Source organism: Neofelis nebulosa, chromosome 3 (genome assembly GCF_028018385.1).
Source record: "Neofelis nebulosa isolate mNeoNeb1 chromosome 3, mNeoNeb1.pri, whole genome shotgun sequence".
NCBI classification, from domain to species: domain Eukaryota; kingdom Metazoa; phylum Chordata; class Mammalia; order Carnivora; family Felidae; genus Neofelis; species Neofelis nebulosa.
Genome location: NC_080784.1, coordinates 153,748,413 through 153,761,697, shown reverse-complemented (window position 1 = coordinate 153,761,697; position 13,285 = coordinate 153,748,413). Strand labels below are relative to the sequence as shown.

The 13,285-nt window shown below is 34.9% G+C and overlaps 1 protein-coding gene across 9 annotated transcripts in view; it reads right to left on the bottom strand.

The window, feature by feature from the left end:
- The window catches only part of EPHA5 (EPH receptor A5), a 343,473-nt gene that overhangs the window by 262,847 nt on the left and 67,341 nt on the right, over positions 1 to 13,285 (bottom strand). For all 9 annotated transcript variants that reach the window (XM_058722409.1, XM_058722411.1, XM_058722410.1 and 6 more), the window contains exon 3: positions 6,721 to 7,384. In XM_058722409.1, the coding sequence (XP_058578392.1) occupies positions 6,721 to 7,384 (664 nt within the window). The remainder of the gene's footprint in view (positions 1 to 6,720; positions 7,385 to 13,285) is intronic.

Here is a 13,285-nt window from a genome sequence, read left to right as displayed (position 1 = left end):
CATATTTCCAAATGTACACATCCTTCATTCTGCAGAATTTTAAGAAAAAGATTCACTTTTGCAAAGACAACCAGTCTATAGACATATTTAGTTTTTAGCAGCACATCTACTTACATGGACAATTAGTGGTTCTGACCTGGTTAGAATTATGCCCCCAGGGATCATTTAGCACTCTGTGGAGGCATTTTTTGATTATCAAAGTGGGGAGGGGTGTCCTACTACATCTAGTGGATTAGAGGCCAGTGATTCTGGAAATATCCTACAATGACTAGGACTACCCGTCACTCAACAAAAAATATCAATAGTAAACAGTGGCCCCAAATATCAATAGTACCAGTGTTGAGAAACCCTGATTTAGAAAAAAACAAAAAAACAAAAACAAAAATAAATGCAAAGTATGCTCTAAAACTGTGACATAACTAATCCAAAACTATTAAGGAGGAGTTAAAACAAAAAAGAAACAATTTCATTATTCTCACATATAATACTTACCAATGGATGAAATGATTTAACCACTTACTTGTCTTGGTCATGGTTCTCAGAAGCAGGACACACACACACACACACACACACACACACACACCACTGATATTCTGTACTTCCACAATTACCATCTTTTGTTAAAATTTTGAAATTAAAATCAGTTTCCTTTTGTTGTATAAAAGAGCATACCAAATAGAACCAAAAAGTTCAACCCCTTTGATGTTCTTTGGTAATGTGCCTAATTAAAAATAACTAGGCTCTCTAGTGCATAATTACACAAGCACCTAATACTCTATATTTCCAGTCAATTTTGTTTCAAACATAAATATGCACCAGAAGTATGAATGATCGACATACTACTCCCTGCAGTATCTGGACTGTTTCTGAATCAAGGCTTTTTCTTGAGCTCAGTATTTGCACTACATTTTCCTTGCTATGCAATCATCTCCCAGTTGGACAATTAATAAGTGCTTTTTCTCCACAGCCCTTGGCATGTAACCTCGCTTACCCTGTGTTTTAGCATGCACTATATACCTTCTTCACTCTGACTGGTTTTGGCAGTGACCCACAATCTAAATCTCTTTCCTCCATTTGATATAAGTGAAACTATAATTATCGAGGGGTAATTTCAAATTACTACTTCATTCCACTAGCAACTGATGAAGATTAGTGGTCTTGCCTTGCATCTGAGTAAGTCAGCAACATAATCACAAGAGAACTCAGCAGGCAACATTTGATTCATGTGAACTCAATTACTTCTGTCAAACACATTCACTTCAATAAAAAGCAGAAACTTCCAAAATGAGGTTTTGCTAATAATTTTGTACTCAAAAAAAATTTCATATGACTCTTAAGGGGCAAAAATAGCATGAATTTCATCAGAAATAATAATAAATAACAAGTAGGAAAACATACTAGTATAAATGGATTTAATACATTATTAGTTTCTGAAAGAACATTTCAAAGAAATAAATTTGTATATTTTAAACAGTTTATTATTGAAAATATGGGCATAGAAGTAAGCCTTAGAAAAATAGATTCTATACTTTAAATTAATACAATAGAAACAAGAGTTTTTGTTACCTCATTAAAAGCAGGGTATTATGGGAAAGGTAGTTAATTTCTCTTAAAGGAAATTAAATAAAGGGATAAGAAGATGATACAGCATGAGTTGTTAGACAGAGATTCCTGAATTGCTTCTTGGTTGTCTTCTGGATTGAAATCATATGTTAATGAGCTGCCTAACATTCTGAGTCGTGATTGTTTAGTCTCTAAAACTAGTTGTGTCAACTCCATCATGCCCTGCATCTCTATACCAGGTCACATGAGCAACTACCTGGTCATATCCTAGTACAGGCTTAGTAAATATTAACATATGATGATCATTAAAACAGATTTATTCACGCTTCAGCTTCTTAATATAGTTATATCCTTAATTAAATCCCAACATATTTTGATTAGCAAAGAAACAGTAATTAAATGTAAGTGTATAATAAGTGTATATTATAAATACATTTCAGGATGTGATTTCTAAGGTCTAAATCACTAAGATGGTCTCTATCACAGTTAATATGTCATATGCCAACCATATATGGTTTAACACACAGAACTTGAACATTTGGCCTGATGATCTTAGGACTAAGAAATGACTGGTTTAAGAGACACTTTGTCAATTTTGTGACTGAAGAGACTTTCTACAAATAAATACAAAGGTTAAAAAAAAAGAAATCAATACAGGGGTACCTGGAGACTCAGTTGGTTGAGCGTCCAACTCTTGATTTCACCTTGGATCATGATCTTGCAGACATGGGTTCGAGCCTCACGAGGGGCTATACACTAAGTGCGGAGACTGCTTGGGATTCTGTCTCTCTCTTTCTCTCTCTCTCTCTTTCTTCCCCTTCCCGCTTATGCTCTCTCTCTCAAAATAAATAAATAAACATTAAAAAAAAAGAAACCAATATAGTAGTTTGCCTTTATCCACTCTTTTGTTTTCGGTGTTTTTAGTTACATGCAGTCAACCACAGTTCCAGACTCAGATGATTCTCCTGACATACTGTCAGAAGTTCAGTAGTAGCCTAATGATAGATCACAGTGCCTACATCATTCCCCTCACTTCATCTCCTCATGTAGGCATTTTATCATCTCACATCATCACAAGAAGGGTGAGTAAAGTACAAGATATTTTAAGAGAGACATCTCATTCACATAACTTATTACAGTATATTATTATAGTGTTACATTTTTTTTTTAATTTTTTTCAACGTTTTTTTATTTATTTTTGGGACAGAGAGAGACAGAGCATGAACAGGGGAGGGGCAGAGAGAGAGGGAGACACAGAATCGGAAACAGGCTCCAGGCTCCGAGCCATCAGCCCAGAGCCTGATGCGGGGCTCGAACTCACGGACCGCGAGATCGTGACCTGGCTGAAGTCGGACGCTTAACCGACTGCGCCACCCCGGCGCCCCGTGTTACATTTTATTATTAGTTGTGGTTAGTCTCTTATTGTGCCTCATTTAAACATTAGACTTTATCATAGGAAAAAGCATAGTATATATAGGGTTTGGTATATATGCAATTTCAGCCATCCCTGAGGGTCCTGGACCGTAACCTCCTCAGATAAAGGAGCAGTACTATAATTTTAAAGCACAATCTTCTTTTATACCTTTGCCCATTCTATTTTCTCCTGAATTTACTTCTCTACCTCTCGACTTATGGTTTCTTTCTTATTTCTTAAGATAACCTTCAGCATCCCTGCCATCAAGGAGTGTGTGATCTAGTGGGAGTAAAGACAGTCATTAATCAAATAATAAATTAACAAAAGATGCAATATCATAACTGTAAATGGTTCAATGAAGGGAAGATACAGAAGTAAATAACAGAGAGGCCTAACTTTGAAGAGTCAGGGAGAGTTTCCCTGAGGAAGGGGTGTTGGAGGACACCCCTGAAGGATTAGTATGAGTTAATCAGGTGTGAAGTAGATACAAGAATGTTTCAGGGCAAGAGAACAGATTCATAGAACAAGTAGTATAAGTCAGCAAACTGCTCTTGAGAAGGTGAAAAAAAGAAGCCAGTGTGACTAGTGCAGAGAGAAGAGGAGGAAGCATAGAAGTGTCTGGGGCAAAACCATGCAGGATCTTAAGTTACTGTAAAAACTTTACCTTAATGGGCAACCATTGAAGTATTTGAAGTTTGTGGTGGGGTTAAGTGGGGACAGCGAAGGATGGGTGTGCAAAACCACGAGATTTGCATTTCTGTAGAGGTGATACACTCACATGGCTCAAAAATCAAACTATTATATAAAGTCATTCCTTATATTTGAAAGTAAAGTTCCAACAAGACATACTTATAGATTGGAAGAAAAGAAATAGAGAAAAGTGGATGATTTTAAGAGACAGCCTGGAGGTGATTTCTATGAATATTTTGTGATAAATAGGACCCAGGTAGCGAGTAGGAAGGAGATGTTAGGAATGATTCCTAGATTTCTGCCCTAACAAGAATAGTTTAAAAACATCAAGATCCACATTTAATGGTTTGAGGATAGCATATTAAGATCACAGAATTATTTAAAGTTATGATGGAATTTTATATGCCACACACAGGGACATTTACATTTGCATATTCTTATTACGTGTAGATATAAATGTCTCAGGAATATCTGTGATACCTTAATTCTCCAAAATAAGCATTCAAAACTTATTTATTCATTCAATGAAGTAGGTTATTTATAGGGTAAACATTTGAAACTCCTCATAGAGTGGCCACATGCCATCTGTTTTTTGGAAAACACCAAGAGGCACTATTCAAACGGACTATGTTGTGTAGAACACCCTCTGGGGCTGAGTAGTTCACTATTTTCATGACCCCACAACCTTTGTTCCTATTACCAGGGTAAGATAATAAATGAGTTTAGACAGACCAGCCTAGTGAAGTTTTCTACAATGTAGCTAGCCTCTCTGATTTACCCCACTGTCTCTCAGTTAGGTTTCTAACTGAGTGTGGGAAGAGAAAGATATGCATTGAACGCCTGGATTGAGAAACATTCTGTCAGAACACTACTTCCCAAGATACTTTCATGACAAGCATGCAGAGAACGTTTTAATCCCAGCGAAATAAATAATTAGCTTCTAAAAAGGCAGAGGTCTTTTATACCCTCGGTCCATCTGGATGAAGACAAAGGTCACTGTGTTCTGCACTGAACTGACCACATACCATTCTCTAAAGTGACATAAACAATCAAATATAGCGTGTTGCCTTGTAATATTAGAAAATGAAATTTTAAAAATGTAAGATTTATATTATAAATATTTTAAACAAAATAATGAAATGTATTCAACAGATTATGCTTAATCTCCTGCTTTGATTCTACAATTACATATATCTTCACGTTACACTCAGAGAGCCGTTCAAAAGAAAAGTTAAGATAATGTTAGTTAGAACTTTCCTTCACATCTAATCCCAAATAAAATATAATTAACTTCCCTGGAAAGTTAAAAATGATTTCCAAAACATAATTGTGATTTAATAAAACTTCGCATATATGTATGTACATATATAAAGGTATAGAGAGTTGTAGACACCATAAACTTAATTGTAGATGATATTGTAGGGATACAGAATATGAGCTGATGAGGAAAAAGAAGTTTTCATTTATTTATTTTTGAGAGAGAGAGTGCAAGTGAGCGAGGAAGAGAGACAGAGAGAGAGAGAGAAAGAGAGAGAGAGAAAGAGAATCCCACAAGGTGCAGACAGAGCGGGAGAGAGAGTGCAGAGCCCGGAGCAGGGTGCAAGCTCATGAACCGTGAGATCATGACCTGAGTCAAATTCGGATGCTTTCATCAACTGCACCACCCAGGTGCCCTGAAAAAAAATTTTTTAAATGCTGCAGTGTGTTTCTAGAGAGAAATAATCAATCAAAATCACTATGATTTACAGGTAATTTCCCTAGTTTTGATCCCCTGGATCTATAATCAATTTACAGTCAGGCCTGAACAAACTTGAGCAAGTCTGATTCACATTATATAGTGGATTTTGAAAAAAAAAAAATGTACTTGAAGCTACCAGGTGGGATAAGGGTACTTCTCGGCATTTGGTTTTCTCTTCAGTTAATAAGTCTCATTACCTATTTAGCATGTGCACAGCATGGTAGAAAAAGGTTCATAAGGATGAATGAATTTTTTTTAAGTAAAAATGTTTTCTTCCTCATAAACTGTTCTTCACTTTGACATAAAGTAAAACCCTGTTCCCCAAAGCCATTGACAAACATCTAAGTTTAACTCACCACATTGTGGACAAAAGAAGGATATTTTCAAATGAAGGGGATAGCATACATGATCACATTTCGACTAAGAAAATAAAACAGAAAAAAAATTCCGCAAGTATAAATTGATTTGAAATAAGCGTTTTGTGTTGGCTCCATCTCCAAAGTTATTTTCTCAGGTACTACTTATTATGCATTCAATATTGACTTGTAAATTTTTTAAAAATTTTTAATGTTTATTTATTTTTGAGAGAGAGACAAGAGCACGAGCAGGAGAGGGGCAGAGAACGAGGGAGACATAGAATTCGAAGCAGGCTCCAGGCTCTGAGCTGTCAGCACAGAGCCCCACACGGGTTTGAGCCCATGGACCGCAAGATCATGACCTGAGCCTAAGCTGGACACTTAACCGACTGAGCCATCCAGTCACCCCTGACTTGCAAATTTTTAAAAGCGAACTTGTAATAACAATTATATATGAACAACACGCTGACCAGTATTTTCGTATGGGGTTCATATGGCTGAACTTATTTCTGAAGAACTTTTTAAAGGCAGTTAAAAGCATGCCAAACAAGTCACATCTAACACATGCATTTGAATTTTATATAGCAAGGTAAGGTTACTATTTTCTCTTCGTGGAGAGACAATACTTTGTAGCAGACAATACTCACACAAAGGAATAATCCTTTGGTTTGAGTTGCTCAAGATAAAACTTCTGAAAGTAAAATGAATATGAAATACTACACTGCAAGTAAGACACTCTGTGTGTATTAATTATGTATATTCAGTAAAATATTACATTAAATCTTTGATCGTTGCCAGAAATTTTAAAATTCTGAGAAGAGAGAAATCAAACTTGGAGAGAAATAATCTCCATAAATTAGCAAAGTAAAAGGTCATCTGCTCATAATCATTGGAGGAAATACATATACGTGATCCAACTGGTGCAGACAGTTCCTGCAGATCTGCAGGCAAATTCTTACCTTGACAGGTGCCATTTTTCTCCTCATATCCTGCCTTGCACATGCATTTCCCGATGGGCACCAGCCACTCCCCTTCAGCGCTGCAGTGCATTTTGGGTGGTTCGTCTGTCACAGAATGGTTGACACAGGAACCTGACACTTCAAGCAACTGCGAGGAGTCAGCTCCAGTGATTGTGTCAGGGAACACAGCCAAGTGACGTACCACAGAAGGGCATTTTTTATAGTACACACGCACAGAAACCAGAGCAATGCAAGCACCCACATCTTGAAAGGCAAGATAAAATCCTTTCTTGCTTAGAGGTCCTACATCTCTGACCTCTGTATTCAGTTTCATAACGCGGTCACCAAGATCAAGCTCTGTAAAGCTTTCATCGGCAGCAATGGTATCAATTTTGATGTACTGGTTTTCCTTGATGTTTCTCCCATTCTCATCATCCGACTCAAAGTAATACATGTTAAAGGTTTCCTTACAGGTTCCCAATCCTCCAGGAAGACTGTTGCAGTCACGCAGAGTAAACTTGAGTTCTATAAAGATTCTGGAAGCACCTTCATTGGAAATCCAACTGGTCAAAAGCCAGTTATTCTGATTCTGTTCCATAACTTTGCATACTTGGTATGTGTGGATAGGGGCATAATTTTCATCAACTTCGCCAATCTCCTCCCACTATATAATGTAAAATAGAAAGAAAATTTTTTTTAATATTTAGAAAATAGCTAGTAAACATAGTCAAAGGAAACTATTTCAGATCTAGAAATTTCTGCCGCCTTCCTCTATGGTATCAGAAGAGGAAGCTCTATAATGAGAACTTTAAAAATACCTTTTAGATTAAGTAAATTAATAGCACATTAGTCACTGTAACTCAAAAGTTAACACACACACATTTCAGGGGAAAAAGAGCATGTATTTCAGAGAAAAAGAAGAAACTGCATGTGGGTGCAGTTAACAAGCAGTGAAAGGATGTACATTTGGAAGAAAGTGAAGTATAAAAGCTAAGAAAGTAGATAAAATGTGACAGAAAAAAGAAGTACATTAAAAAAAAGACAACAGTAAAAAAGCAGTAAATATGGAAAAGAAGGGATAAAGAAACATGTGAATCCACATTTATTTAATTCTGGCATGTTACAAATAACACATCAATGTAATAAAATGTGAGAGAAAATTCATTACTTTAAAAATTAAAAATAGATGCTTATTTCATTGAACCAATCTGTTTAGGATTCTTTTGCAAATTGCATAGCTAAACTTATTCATAGATTTATCTATGAAATATAAGCCTAGAGACAGATATAAAATAGAGACAAAAATTATATATGAAGAACCTTGTCATTTTGAATACTGAGTTCTTATTATATCCTGGGAATGCATGAATTCTTTTTACCAATTCATTATTTTATGAATAATGACATTAAGAGTTTGGAATATATATAAGGTACAGAAAAAATTAAGCATGACTTATATAGCTTCCAAAATATTAGGTCAAAAAGATCTAAACTTACTTCTTTCCCAATAAAATTCCAGCTTTTAGACTTTCAGTGTACCATAATCACTTTCTAAACAATATAGAACCAAGTTTTTATTCTCCATAAGGATGTTATTATAATTTAGGAAGTTTTTTAAACTTGTACAGAATCTGTGTACAAAACTGTGTGTGAATATAAATATAAATATAAATATAAATATATATGAATATATATATATATATATATATATATATATATATATCCTTAAAAATGACCCTGAAACACAAAGAGCATTGAAATGATACTGACTTTCAATAAATCCAGAGTTCGATTTCAGACTTTAAATATTATAGATAATAAACTTCATAAACTTCATCTCTTTAGACATGAATTTAAATAGAGCATTATTTCTTGATTCTGCTCAACTGACAAAGATGTGAAAAATGGGGAGTCACAAGGGATGCACATAAATCGTGTACCTCAGATGGTCCCTCTCAAAATTCTAGCTGCCATCAGACAAGCATAAGTAAAATGTGCTAATGAGCGAAAACTGCTGAGCTCCTTAAATTCACAAAAGAAAGACATCAAGATTTTATCTTAACCACTTTCACATCATGGTGTTATGTGAAGCCTTAGTTCTTTCATTTAATCTCACTTTTGTCTTCTCTCAAAATGTACATAAACTCTACTTAGCCTCGGATTTCCAAAACAGCTTTCTATTTCAGCAATCTGTCACTAAACTATTTACATTAGCTTCCTGAAGTGATCCAGCTATAAATCTCTTTATTATAAATGGTTACTGAATGCCATTATTAATATTTCATGCAAAAGAGCACATCAACTAACCAAATAAAAATAATACAAATGATCAACTTACTGTACCAAAACTAAATAGATATATATTCTTTGAATTAGTAAAATGGAAAATGGCATCAACAAATTTTTTCTCTGAAAAAAAAGAAAATCAAAATGCTATATTATCTGTTTTAGATTATTTTATCACAGTCTTCCAATACAAAACACAGATTTCAAATCTTTGACCTTAAATCATTTACAAAAAAAAAAAAAAAACAAAACTATTTCTGCATCATATATTCCAGTACAACACTGCTAGCAAGTAGGAGGAATTGGACAAGTAAGAGGAAACAGAGAAACAGCATCTTCCAGGATTATAAATTAAGCATTTCACAGTCTTTGTACAAAGTCCAAGGTACCACAAATATTATTAAAAATGCAAGCCAAGCAGCACTCGACAAGACAGCTTAATAGTTACTGCTTCAGGTGATAATTTCAAAGTATGTGCATAAGCAGCTACTTCTCCGAATATTCTTAATGAAGAAGAGAAAAACTATAATTTTCTTTGATGTTATAATCTATCATGGTGGGATTTTATTTATTTTTCTTTTCAAGTGTCCAAAATATAAATGGAGGCTCACATTTTCTATTTTTAATGAGGGAAGAGAAAGACTTTAATTTAAATAATTATAGCCATAAGCCATTCAGAGAATCAACTGGGTAATACATACATTTTCCCATAAATATCTGCTCCTATGTACAGCAATATGCTAAGAAACAGACAAAAAAAATCATTTATTTTGGTTTGAGTAGTTGAAATAAAACTTTGAATTCTTACAAGTTTTCTTCCTTTTTAATACCAAGTGGGCCTCTTGCTGTCCTCAGCAAAAAATAACATCAATGAGGAAGAAACAAAGGGGGTGAAAAGAAAGTAACACAAACCAAGAAATTAAGAATGTGGCAGGTCTATTCCTAGACACTTTGGCAAATGTCATGTCAAGGAAACTGTAGTGGTTTAATGAAGGCCACAGACAGAAAACATGGTATTTGGGGTTCAGTTTTGTTGAACTGTTATGATCCCATGGTTTAATAAAAGTATTTGTTGCTCCTTGATTACTACAAGCAATGTGCCTGGACATTTCAGAAACACGATCACTGCAATACGGTGGCTGTAGTCCTTTCTTCAGGTCTGGCCACTCCTCAAGAGCCATCCTCCGATCCCACATTTTTCTCTACGTTTTTTCCTCCTTACTCACATTTCTTTGTTTTAAGATTAAAGAACTGGTTTTACACAGTCAGCTTAGGCTGACTTGATTTCTTTCCCAGATGCATGGGCTTGCTCCTTTTCCTGCTGGGCACTAAAATCTCTAAGTCAGTTGCATTCCAATCCTATGCCTGACCTGGCATCACAAGCCAGCCATAGTCATCAGAGCAGTGGCGAACAAAAGGACTTCTTTTAATATCCATATGTGTATCAAAATAAACATACAAAAGTTGGAGTTACCGACTTTTCCTACCCAAACTATTAAGAACTACTTTTTTTAAAAAAATTTTTAAACGTTTATTTATTTTTGAGAGAGACAGAGACAGAATGCGAGTGGGTTGGGGCAGAGAGAAAGGCACAGAATCTGAAGCAGGCTCCAGGTTCCGAGCTGTCAGCACAGAGCCTGACACTGGGCTCGAACTCAGGAGCTGTGAGATCATGACCTGAGCCAAAGTCGGACGCTCAACTGACTGAGCCAGCCAGGAGACCCAAGAACTACTTTTTCCTTGACTACCTTTCTCATTGGGCTAGTAGGTTTCTTGCCCCAAGCTCTGATGGTCTCTTACCTTGTCAGCGAGGCTCCCATTTACTATCCTCTAGCCTATACTTCACATCTCTTTCCTTCAGAACTTAAAAGTACTGTCTCAGGACACACAACCCAGCTGGAACCTTCCCTTATATTCCATCTTCAAATACACAGTAGGAATCATCATGTGAACAGTCTCGATTTGGACCTTGCAAGTTATCAGGGGGTGCTTATTGCCCAGTTCTGTTTTCAATATTGTGTTTCTATGTATCTTTCTTCCACAGAAGGAAGTAAAGAGGCCTAAATAAAAATATGTGATTGGTTTTGTACAGAGGAAATATTATCAGCCTGAAGCCCCAGTTATAATCTCTGCTCTTACCTTACATAGATACATAAACCGAGACCCCACCACTGGCACTGGTTACACAAACTATAGAGAGAATTGAAACACTCTATTCCAGTCATTTAATGTCTAATATAAAATATTAGTAGGGATCTTAAGAGATCTGGACCTACTGTTCATTTTAGAAATGAGAAAATTGAAAACTAGACAAAAGAAAAGATTTTCTCAAACTCACAGATGACAACCCTGTCCATCTGATCATCCCCTCTACCTGTATCTACATCTGTCTTCTTCTTGGCACATTTCTGTCCTTGGTGTGAGTATTTGTGTGTGGGATTCCTTGATTCACTATCAGCAACTGCTACCCCAGTAGGTAAAAATGAAATTCACATTTTTTTCAGCATCATATAACTATAAACTTTTCTTCTCTTTTCTTTTACTCTTTTCAATTTCTCTTTCTTTCTTTTCCTTTCCTTTTTTTTCTTTCCTTTCCTTTTCTTTCTTTTCTTTTCTCTTTTCTTTTCTTTCTTTTCTCTTCTTTCTTTATTTTCTTTCTTTTTCTTCCTTCCTTTCTCCCTCAGTATACACACAAATATATATTTTTAATACTCCGAAACACAAATATGAAAGTAGAGATTTAGTTGCCTTGTTCTCTACTATATCTCAGAGTCTGATACCACAGGGCACAGATTAGCACACCTGATAAATATTTCATATGAATGAATATCAAACATGTATACATTCCTTAGCCCAGAGATCTGCTAATTCAAAATATGAAATAATTCAAACATGGTAAATAAACGGTTGCATGATTTGTCTTCTGTGTTTGTTTGAATAATGATACAATTTGTTCTGTGTAAACTGTCAGAATTTTATAAATTTAAAAAAGAAAGACAGCTTATAAATTCATGTTTTTTTTGAAAATTAGTCTTCAATATAAAGTTCTAAGCATTTAAGACATTTTCTTTATTTTAATAATTTATACAATTACTTTGAGTTCAGTTTTGTATATCAACCTGTAGAACTATTTTTCATTAGCATCACATTTTAAAATTTTAACATATAGATCAGTTTAGGTATCTTATTTTTTACCATAATATGTTTTAAAATATTGTTTTCACTTTTCACTCACTTTCTTCACTATTCTATGCATATATACAAATTAAATTAAAAATTCAGAATATAGCATATCAGTTAGTGGCACTATACTTTCATATTTCAGTCAAACAATATTAGGACTCTCTTAGTGATCCTCTTTGGCAGAGTAGTATAAAAATACAGTTAAGAATCAATTACTTCTAGTTTTACTCTGAATACCCAAAGTATAACTTTGTAGCAATATCTTGTTTACTACATGTTTCTTTGAATATAGGAATAATTGCCTATTATCCTTTAATATCACAATATTTTATATGATGCCTTTTGGGTTTTTTTTGTTTATTTACTTATTTATTTTTAAGACAGAGAGAGACAGAGCATGAGTGGGATAAGGCAGAGAGAGGGAGACACAGAATCTGAAGCAGGCTCCAGGCTCTGAACTGTCAGCACAGAGCCCAACGCGGGGCTCAAACTCACGAACTGTGATATCATGACCTGAGCTGAAGTTGGATACTCAACCGACTGAGCCACCCAGGCGCCCCAAGTATGATGTCTTTTGAAATGCTCCAAAAAGAAATTAATTCCAGGCTTCCCATTATATTTAAAATACATTTAGATGTCATCTGCTATGATTTGCAGCGTGTGTGTGTGTGTGTGTGTGTGTGTGTGTGAGTGTTGTATGTTTGCTAACTTCACTGAAAGGAATCTAATCTAAAATTACTAATTAACTGTTGTTTTTAAAAGAGCAGTACCTTTCCACAATCTTAGAAAGTGCCTGGGAAATAGTTTGACAATGTGCCCAAATTTGGAGGTAAGGCACTTAACCTATTATAACTAGTGAGCAACACATTCCAATTGTTACCTCATAATATGTTTACTTAAAGTGTAGAATTTCTGGAAGCTTCCTGCTACACAAAAATCAGAGGAAATACAATATAAAATAATCATAAACTTCAAACACACTAAAGATGTTCATTATTTCATGTTATTTTTTTCTATTATTTTGGTCTACTATACTGATTAAAATTAGGCAAAATACATTCAAGTAAAGACCTAAATGAATTGTTTTTTTTTTGTT